Source organism: Vombatus ursinus, unplaced genomic scaffold (genome assembly GCF_900497805.2).
Source record: "Vombatus ursinus unplaced genomic scaffold, bare-nosed wombat genome assembly UNPS02014837.1, whole genome shotgun sequence".
Classification (NCBI taxonomy): domain Eukaryota; kingdom Metazoa; phylum Chordata; class Mammalia; order Diprotodontia; family Vombatidae; genus Vombatus; species Vombatus ursinus.
In genome coordinates this window covers 3,160,578-3,171,252 of record NW_020954615.1, presented here as the reverse complement: position 1 = coordinate 3,171,252, position 10,675 = coordinate 3,160,578, and the positions used below count along the sequence as shown (strand labels likewise).

Sequence of the window (10,675 nt, the reverse complement as noted above, 5' to 3'; positions counted from 1 at the left end):
GGATTCAAACTTAGGTCTTCTTTTTAGTTTTGTTTTTTTTTTTGTTTCATTTTGTTTTTTGTTTTTTAGGCAATTGGGGTTAAGTGACTTGCCCAGGGTCACACAACAAGTAAGTGTCAAGTGTTTGGTCTGAGGCCAGATTTGAACTCAGGTCCTCCTGATTTCAGGGCTGGTGCTCTATCCTCTGCACCACCTAGCTGCCCCCTGAAACTTAGGTCTTCTTGACTTCACATTCCATACTCTATCCACTGCATCACTTAGAAGGGGGCCAGATGTTGTGAAGATAGAAACACCACTGTTGACAGGAGTTGGCATGGCCCCAGAGGTGTCATGCTTTGGGGTTTGTCTATGCACCCTCAGAAGGTCCAAGCTTCTACCCTTGCCTTCACCTCCAAACCTTCTCTTTTTTATTGAGATTTGTTTAGAAGTTTTCCTTCATGCTCTATTACATGCCTCTTTGTCACAGATTCTGGAAAATTTGCTCTTCACATTACACTAAAAAGTAACTAAACTTTAACCCATGATTGTATTGTGAGGCATATATTCCAAGGAGAGCAATGACAAAAAAAAAAAGGACCCAGAAATTCATGATCTAACCCTAACCCTAAACCTAAATGTGCTCCTCCAACCAAAATATTCAGAGTGACACATTCTGTGTTGGCCAAAAAATTAGAAGCAAAGTAAATATCCATTCACAAGGAATGGCTTTAGTTTATTTCAGGAATATTCCTGTGTTCCAAGAAATGGTGAAGAGATCAGAGAAGCATTGAAAGCTTCATCTCAACTGATATAGAGAGAAGTACTCAGAACCAAGGAAACAATGTACAAAAATGATGACAACTTTGCAAATGAAAAAAACAGCAACAACAAAAACCAAACCTAGAACTACTACTATAATAAATAGGCTTGTTCTCCAAGGAAAAAAATGACAAAATGCAACACCTTTTGTTTTTGTAGGGGTGGGGGTCTATGGGTGTGGCATGGCAAATGTAGTGACAGTTGCTATTTTGGTTAATCTTTCTTAATTGCCTTTTGCTTTTTAAATTTTTTTTTAAAGGATAGGTACAGGGATTGACATATTTGGGAATGGAGGTAATGAAAAATGGTATCAAGAAACATGAAACATTTAAGAAAAAAATTAAAGTAAAGTAAAATGTATCTTTGGTCAATGGAGGACAGTGAGGGGCTTCCCAGTCCTCTGCCCTTTTCCTCCTGGGCTAAGTGATTTCAGGAATGAATATACAGAAAAGATATGGGATCAATTAATCTTTGGACTTTCATTCCATTTAGCCTTCTGCCCCTTTCCCCCCTCCCCCTCACTGGCTTCAGGCCTATGCTCCCATACTGTTCTAGGATCCTGTAACTCTTCTCCTTCAATCTCCAACTAAGGTCTTGCTGAAAGGTGATTTACCCTTGAGTCTATTCCTAGCATTATAGGAATGGGCAGCAGGAATCCTCCAGAAAAGGGACTCACCTGTGCCCCTCCCAGAATAAACCTTTGTCCTTGTGTCTTAGGAATCTCTCTGCTGCTTGGAAAAGATCAGACAGATTCCAGGAATCACCCTATTCCTCATCGGCACATCTACTCTGATCTCATATTACTATTTTCCCCTCCTTCCACATTTCTCAGCTCCTTGTCAGCTACTTTTCATTCCTGCCCATGTCACCTCCCTTTGAAACTCAAGCTATAAAGGTCCTGTCACTGCCTCCTCAGGCATACCATCCCACAGTCCTTCCAGACAGGTAAGTGGAGGACCTAAGGAGAAAGGATCACTTGGGATCCCAGAGACTATGCTTCTCTCTGAGTGGAGGAGGGAGGGGTCTGCCTTTGGGAGAAAGGTTGGCAGATGGTCATCCCAGAAGTGTGATGGAGGGCCCCCTGAGCCTCACATCTGCCATCCATGAGTTTACCTGCTATTTCCAGAGTCTCCAGTATCCCATACACCTGGGGAAGGGGAGAAGGAGGAGATACCATGAGAACCTGCCACCAGGTCTGGAGGGAGAGAGCAGGGGAGTACAGAGGGTCTTTTGTCCTTCCCCCCTTTCCTGATTCCATCTCTGGCTCTCCTCCACTCTGAGTTGTTCTGTACCTTAGTATCTGGACTTTCTGTCCCTGCAGACTCTGAGGCAATACTGCCCCTAGTGATGATGCCCAGCTTCTCAGGGATGCTCTTGGCCTGCCTGCTGCTCACAGGCCTGGTACATGGTGAGTGCTTCTTGTCCCCCCTCCCTGACTTCCATGTTGTGCTTGGGGTCAGCCCCATGTGTATGTGGAGAGCTAGAGGGAGAGCAGACACAAAGGGCAAAGTGCAGAGGTTATGATGTTGGGGGTGGGGAAGGGGAACAAAGAAGAGAGGAGAGGGACAATCAGGAACTCAAGAGGACAGCAATCCCAGATCCCCAGCCATCTGGTCCCTTCCCATCCCTCTTTCAGGTGAGGCTGCCCCTGCTGCTGTTGCCTCTGTTCGCCGCTCCTGTCCTGAAGGGTCCAAAGCATTTGGCTCCTACTGCTATGGCTTGTTCAGTATAGCACAGACCTTGTTCAGTATAGCTGCAGAGGTTGGTTGGGGGAAGAAATCTCCAAGTAGGGATAAGGATGTCCTGGTTTTGTTTTGGTTTTTTTTTATCCCAGTACCACCTGAGGCTTAGTCATTGGCAATTAGCCCTAGATTAGGGTCCTAGAATCTTGTTTCTTCATTTTCTCTGATCCAGAACTTTCATTCTCCTCCAGTTTCCAGCACTCTCCCCCTTGGCCCCTCAATCTGTGCCCCTTTTCCAGTGCCCAATCTGTGCCCAGCTTTTCCTCTTCCATCCGCTGACCATCCTGTCTCCTTACAGCTCCTGAAAGTATGATCTCTATCTTTTCTCCTTTTCTCCACCCTCTTTCTTCCCCTACAGATGAATTGCCAAAGCCAGACTTCAGGCCATCTGGCCTCACTGGTGAATGAGGCTGAAGCTTCCTTTGTGGCATCCTTGGTGGCTGAGAGTGGGGGCAGCAGCATCCCCATCTGGATTGGCCTCTATGACGCCAACAAGGTTTGTCCCACACACCCCTCCAGCCTCTCTGCCTGCCCAGGTTATTAGGGTAGGGGCTCTGGGGGCTTTCTCAGACCACATCACTCCTTTCCCATGTAGAGTTTTAGAAAGAGGAAATTGGGAAGAAATGAGGGGGTGTTGAGAGGCAGGCTCATTTCTGGGGGTAAATAGTGGCTCTGTCCAGGTATCTCTAGTCAGTCAATCTGTCCACTAAGACTCAATCTCACACACATTCCTCATACTTCATGCAAACTTGGATTACTCTTCATCATGGCTATTCACTTAATTGGAGGTCATGGTCTCCATCTTGGTAGAGATAAGACACAAAATTACCTAATCTTTAGAGAACCTAGAGAATCTCTAGAGAACCAAGCCAGTGGAAGAGCAGAGAAAGGTCTTCACTGTTGGTAAAGGAAGAACAGGGTGTGAACCTTTTTAATACATTAACATCTTGTCATTTGTGATTATATTCTGTAAGTACATCATTAGGTTGGGAGGAGGGACCAAATAGTGTCAAAGTGTAAGGTCCTACCCCCACTCTCAGATCTTTGATATAGTCACAGGATATAATTGCAGTTATTAACACCTTTTGGCCCCTATTTCTGATTGTCTGAAAGGAACACATCATAGCATAAGACAGAGTCTAGACTAGAACTCCTTTGGTTGGTCAGGGTGGTCTGTGTTGCAGACGAGCAGATTAGTGTGGGAAAAGTTAAGGAAGGCTTCCTGGAGGAGATGGGCCTCCTCTTAGAGCCCACAGATGGGGAATCACAGAATTTCAGATTTTGAAGGTACCTCTGAGGTCACCAGTCCACACCAGACTCCATACAAACTGTCTTTGCTTGAAGACCTCCAGAGAGAGGGAATGCAAAGTGATTCATTCTACTCTTGCCCACTTCTACTTAGCAAGACTTCTTACATGAAACCTCAACTCTCTTCTTTGTGCCTTATCCCCACTGCTTCTAAATGTGGTCAAGGAGAACAACACCAATCCCTTGTCCATATGACAGTTTTTCCAGTATGATTATTTAGGATTTTGATGAATGGACGATTGTATTATTAGAAATTCTAGCAAGGCCGATGATATATAGAAGAATTTAAGGGAAGAATGAGCGTGTGGAGTTTTGAGGAGAGTGAGGAATAGTGTATGGGTCTGAAGGGATTTTCTCTATTTACCTTCCGCTACAGAACCGGCGTTGGAAATGGAGCAACAATTCCTTTTTCACCTACCAAGCCTGGGCTCCGAGTGCCCCAAGCAACAGTAATCCTGGATACTGTGTGACCCTGACACCAGATACAGGCAAGAGCAAAAAGAGTGATTCTCCAATCACCTGATTCCAATTCTCTGTTTCACAACTAATTTGCATCTAATTAGCCCACACTAGCTATATTTGCTAACTATCACGCTTTTGGTGAGGGGAACCCCTCTTTACTTATATTATGGGAGATAGTTTTGCTTCTTTCTGTTCTTCTTGTGACCACAAGCCTGTAATTGGTAATAGTGTAGGTGTAATAATGGTTATAGGTTTCTTAGTGGTTTGGGGGATGAATCACAAGGCTGGGGACCAGGGTTACTAGAGTAGGGGCCAGAAGCTCCAGCCTATCTTCTGGCCAACCTGATGGACTACATCTCTCTCTAGGATTCCGAAAATGGAAGGATCAGTCTTGTGTGAACAATAACTTCTACATCTGCAAGTTCAAAGCCTAGAGATTACAAGCCAGAGAAAAAAGTTGGGATTCTGACACCACAGAGTCAAGTCCTGTGTGACTGGCTATTGGCTCTTGGCCCTCTCAGAAACATCTCTCTGCCCTCTTTAGAAGCTAGTATCTCCCATCCCTTTCTGCTACCTCCTTTCCTTTTGCTTAACATCTCCCTCCTCTATTTATATTTCCTTATGGAAATATAGGTGCAAAACATAGGACAATCAGAATAAATTGTTGTTTCTCCCAATCTGCTCTTTCTTGTATCTTCTGTTTGAAGACTGGCTTATCAAGTAGAGTCATGGTGTGTGTGTGAGGTGGGGGGAATGGATGGGGATGGTATACATGGGGTGGTGTTTTTTGTAGCTTCCTCTTAGAGGCAATGTTCATTCATTCACTAAGTCTTTACTGAGCATCTACTTTGCATCCAGCATCCCCTTCAAACCACAGGGAAGACCTCTCTAGTCCCGACAGTTTTGGAAATTGATTTTACAAACCAAAGTTTACGCTTATCCCTACTCAATTTCATATAATTTGATGGGACCAACATTCTAGCCCAACAAATCTTTCTGGATCCTGGCTCTTCCCTCCAGAGCTCTCTCCCAGTACTGTATCATCTATAGATATGCTGAGCATGCCAGCTATACCTTTATTCAGTCATTGATAAAAACAATTTTGAAAACCAAGAGAGACAAGTCCTATCTCTAACATAAACTGACCACATGACCCTACTTAAGGTATTTAATCTCTCACTGCCCCAGCCAACCTTCTAACACTCTAGAGCAGTTACCTGTTGGTCTTATTACAGGTGGTTCCTCACTGGAAGTTCTATACTGGGATTGCGAACAGTTCTGGACACCCCTGAACTCCTCTCCCCATAACTTACCCCAAGGCAAAATAGTAGATCAAGAGAATGTCAGTACTTCAGAAAGGATGGGTTTTTAGGAGGAAATGAAGCACAACCCTTGCCAAACACCTTTGGCTCTTTTTGATATTGGTGTACCCCAGAAAAGGGAAATTGCCCTGATGTTCTTAACTATGCCTCACACCTAGGATATATGCTAACCCAAGTCCACCTTGGGCCTGAGTACATCCCACGTAGTAAAAGGTAAAGAATAGGAACAGAGGCTGGGCGTCCTGTGACTTGAGGCTGGCAAGAAAATTTGTAGCCACCTGGGCACAGTGAAGCTCTGCCTTGTTTGGCCCACTCTAAGACCAGAAGGATAAGAGCTGGTGAAGGGGATGGGAGGAAGAGCTAAGAATTAGCAGGCCAAGCTCCATTTACCTTTTTTTTAGGAGTTGTAGAGAGGCAGATTTGATATTTTTAATATTTCAATTTATTATTTATTTTGAACATTTTTTTCTTCTAAAATTTTGAGGTCCAAATTCTCTTCCTCTCACCCCCTCACCCACCCACTGAGAAGGCAAGTAATATGATATCAATTATATATATGAAATCATGAAAAACATATTTTTATATAGTCATATTTCCAAAAAAGCAAGAAAACTAAGGAAACTGAGAAAATTATACTTTAATTCATACCCAGAGTTTATTAGTTCTTTCTCTGGAGATGGGTAGCATTTTTTCATCTTAAGTCCTTTGGAATTGTCTTGGATCATTATATTGATCAGAGTGAGGTCTTTCAAAGTTAATCATCATTACAATATTGTTGTTACTGTGCATAATGATCTCCTGGTTCTTATCACTTCACTTTGCATCAATTCATTTAGGTCTTGCCATGTTTTTTTTTCTGGAACCACCCCCCTCATCATTTCTTATAGCACAATAACATTCCATCACAATCATATAGCACGACCTGTTCAGCCATTCTCCATCCCCTTGATCACCTATTCTTTGCCACCATGAAAAGAGCTGCTACAAATACTTTTGTACAAGTAGGCCTTTTTCCCTTTTCTTTGACTTCTTTGGGATACAGACTTAGTAGCACTATTGCTAGGTCAAAGGGTATGCACAATTTTATAACCTTTTGGGCCTAATTCCAATTTGTTCTCCAGAATGATTAGGGTATACCTATTTTCCCCACATCCCCTCCAGCATGTCATTTCTGATAGGTATGAGGTGATACCTCAGAGTTGTTTGAATTTGCCTTCCTCTAATCAATAGTGAGTTAGATCATTTTTCATATACCTATGGCTAGATTTGATTTCATCATCTGAAAATTGCCTGTTTACATCCGTTGACCATTGCAAGATGACTCATTTTTATAAATTTGACTCAGTTCTATACTCAGGACATATTTAAGAAGTAAGGTGTTTATCAGAGAAACTTGACCTTAATTTTTTTTTTATATTACTTCATGGTCTTTGGTAACGTTTAGCAAAATGTAGTTTTCCTGATGATCTCTTTTCATTAGGTCTGTTTTGGCTTTCGCTTTTCCTGAGATCAGGATTGCTACCCCTGCATTCTTTACTTCACCTGTAACATACCAGATTCCACTCCACCACTTTAACTCTGTGTGTCTTTCAGTTTCAAGTGTCTCTTGTAAACAATATAATTTTGGATTCTGCTTTCTAATCCATTCTGCTACTGCTTCCATTTTATGGATGAGCTCATCTCCTTCGTACTTACAGTTATAATTACTAATTGTGTATTTCTCTCCATCCCATTTTCTTGTGTATCTTCCTTTCTCTTTCTATACCGTTCCTCCTCAAAAGTCTATTTTTCTTCTAACCACTGCCTCCCTTAATCCACTCTCTTTTGTCACACACACCTCTTTTCTCTTATCCCCTTCCCTTTCTGTTTCCCTATTGGATAAGTTACATTTTTCTACACAAACGAGTGTGTATATATACTTTCCTCTTTGAACCAATTCTGAAAGGAATGAGGTTCAAGTATTTCCCACCACCCCCTCCCATTTTGCCCTCCACTGCAGAAGCTCCTCCTTGTGCACCTCTTTTACGTGATATTTTATCCCCATTATGCCTCTGGTTTCCTCTTCTTCCACTGCATTCCTCTTTCTCACCTCTTCATTTTTTGGGGAGATCATTCCGACATAATTGGCTCACACTCATGCTGTCTATGTAAATTCCTTTTAACTGCCCTAATAATGATAACATTCTTAGGAGTTACATGTATCATCTTCCCATATAAGAATGTAAACCATTTAACTTTATTGAATCCCTTATAATTTCTCTTTCATGTTTACCTTTCTTTGCTTCTCTTGAGTCTTCGTTTGAATGTCAAATTTTCTATTCAGGTCGGGTCTTTTCATCAGGAGTGCTTGAAAACCCTCTATTTTTTTTTCTTTTTCCTTAACTATTTTATTTTATGCCAGTTACATGTAAAAACAATTTTTAACATTCATTTTTAAAACTTTGAGTTCCAAATTCTCTCCCTTCTTCCCTCCCCACCCCATCTCCTCATTGAGAAGTCAAGCAATTAAGTATAGGTTATACATGTGTAGTCATGCGAAACACTTCCATAATAGTCATGTTATGAAAGAAAACAGACAAAAAATCCTCAAGAAAAATAAAGAAAGTTAAAAAAAGGTATTCTTTGATCTGCATTCAGACACTACCAGTTCTTTGACTGGGGATGGATAGCATTTTTCATCATAAGTCCTTCAGAGCTGTCTTGGATCATTGTATTACTGAGAATAACTAAGCCATTCACAGCTGATCATCCAACAATATTGCTGTTACTTTGTACACTGTACATTTCACTTTGCATCAGCTCATATAAGTCCAGGTTTCTCTGAGAGCATCCTGTTCATCACTTCTTACAGTACAATAGTATTCCATCATAATCACATATCACTATTTGTTCAGTCAATCCCCAATTGATGGGCATCCCCTCAATTTCTAATTCTTTGCCCCCAGAAAAGAGCTGTTATAAATATTTTTGTACATATAGGTGGTTTTCCTTTTTTTTTTCTCTTTTGGGATACAGACCTAGTAGTTCCATTGCTAGCTCAAAGAGCATGCGTGGTTTTATAATTCCAAATTGCTCTGCAGAACGGTTGAATCAGTTTGTAATTCCACCAACAATGCATTAATGTCTCCAACATTTGTCATGTACCTTTGTTGTCCTATTAGCCAATCATAGGTATGAGGTAGTACTTCAGAATTGTTTTAATTTGCATCTCTCCTATCAATAATGAGTTAGAGTATTTGTTCATATGACTATAGATAGCTTTGATTACTTCATCTGAAAACTGATCATATTTTTTGATCATTTATCAGTTGGGGAATGGCTCTCATTTTTATGAATTTGATCCAGTTCTGTATAAATTTGAGAAATGAAGCCTTTATCAGAGAAACTTGCTTCAATGTTTTTTTCACATTTACTATTCCTACCTGTATTTCTCTCCACCCTATTCCTACATTTATTCTATTCTCCCTCCACTTTCACTCTGTCCTTCCTCAAAAGTATTTTGCTTCTGACTACCCCCTCCCCTAATCTGCTCTTCTTTCTCTCACCACCCCCCTTTCTCTTATCCCCTTCCCCTCCTACTTTCCTGTAGGATAAGATAGATTTCTATAGCCAAATGTGTGTGTATGTTATTCCTTCTTTGAGCCAATTCTGATGAGAGTAAGGTTCATTCACTCCCCCCTCACCTCCCCCACTTCCCCTCCACTGTAAAAGCTTTTTCTTGCCTCTTTTATGTGAGATAATTTATCCCTTTCTACCTCTCCCTTTTTCTCCCCATACATTCCTCTTTCACCCCTTAATTTTATTTTTCAGATATCATTTCTTCATATTCAACTCAATCTGTGCCCTCTATCTATATATACTCCTTCCAACTACCCTAATAATGAGAAAAGTTTTATGAGTTATAAATGTCATCTTCCTATGTAGGAACATAAGCAATTTAACTTTAATAAGTCCCTTAAGATTTCTCTTTTCTGTTTACCTTTTTATGCTTCTCTTGAGTGTTGTATTTGAAAATAAATTTACTATTCAGCTCTGGTCTTTTCTCATGAATGCTTGAAATTCACTGAATATTCATTCTTCTCTTTCAAGTATTATACGCAGATTTGCTGGGTAGGTGATTCTTGGCTGTAATTCTAGCTCTTTTGCCCTCTGGAATATCATATTCCAAGCCTTCTGATCCTTTGACATAGAAGCTGCCAAATCTTGTGTTATCCTGACTGTGGCTCCATTTTACTGGCATTGTTTTTTTCTGGCTGCTTGTAATATTTTCTCCTTGACTTGGGAACTGTGGGATTTGGCTATAATATTTCTGGGAGTTTTCATTTCAGGATCTATTTCAGGGGGTGATTGGCGGATTCTATCAATGTCTATTCTACCCTCTGGTTCTAGAATATCAGAGCAGTTTTTCTTGATAATTTCTTAAAAGATGATGTCTAGGTTCTTTTTTCAGGTAATCCAGTAATTTTAAAATTATTTCTTAAAAAATTACCTCCCTGGATCTATTTTCCAGGTCAGTTGTTTTTTCAGTGAGATATTTCACATTGTCTTCTATTTCTTCACTCTTTTGGTTTTTTTTTTGTTTTGTTTTGCTTTGTTTTGTTTCTTGATTTCTCATGAAGTCATTAGATACCATTTGCTCCATTCTAATTTTTAAGAAATTCTTTTCTTCAGCGAGCCTTTGGACTACCTTTTCCATTTGGTCAATTCTACCTTTTGAGGCATTTTTCTCATTGACTTTTTGGACCTCTTTCACCATTTGGCCTAGTCTGCTTTTTATGGTGTTGTTTTCTTCAGTAATTTTTTGTGTCTCCTTTACCAAGCTGTTGACTCATTTTTCATGATTTTCTTGCATCACTCTCATTTCTCTTCCCAATTTTTCCTCTGCTTCTCTTACTTGATTTTCAAAATCCTTTTTGACTTCTTCCAAGGCCTGAAACCAATTCATATTTTTCTTGGATGGTTTGGATGTAGAAGCTTTGACTTTGTTGTTTTCTCTCAAGTGTGTGTTTTGATCTCCCTTGTCACCATAGCATCTTTCTATAG

General features: G+C 40.6%; 1 protein-coding gene across 1 annotated transcript; it reads left to right on the top strand.

Annotated features, from left to right (window-relative positions):
- The first annotated feature begins 2,139 nt into the window (after nucleotides 1-2,139).
- Nucleotides 2,140-4,744, top strand: LOC114026268 (lithostathine-1-alpha-like). Its single transcript, XM_027839936.1, has 5 exons — nucleotides 2,140-2,206; nucleotides 2,435-2,559; nucleotides 2,899-3,036; nucleotides 4,225-4,336; nucleotides 4,677-4,744. The coding sequence occupies exons 1-5, from the start codon at nucleotides 2,146-2,148 to the stop codon at nucleotides 4,742-4,744; spliced, it is 504 nt and encodes a 167-aa protein (XP_027695737.1). The 5' UTR covers nucleotides 2,140-2,145.
- Nucleotides 4,745-10,675: the final 5,931 nt, after the last annotated feature.

Bases quoted from the DNA above. Each gene is read 5' to 3' on its own strand.
- LOC114026268 (XM_027839936.1), top strand. From the start codon at position 2,146: ATGATGCCCAGCTTCTCAGGGATGCTCTTGGCCTGCCTGCTGCTCACA. The intron at 3,037-4,224 runs GTTTGTCCCACA...CTTCCGCTACAG, and splicing joins GCCTCTATGACGCCAACAAG to AACCGGCGTTGGAAATGGAG. The intron at 4,337-4,676 runs GCAAGAGCAAAA...ATCTCTCTCTAG, and splicing joins GACCCTGACACCAGATACAG to GATTCCGAAAATGGAAGGAT.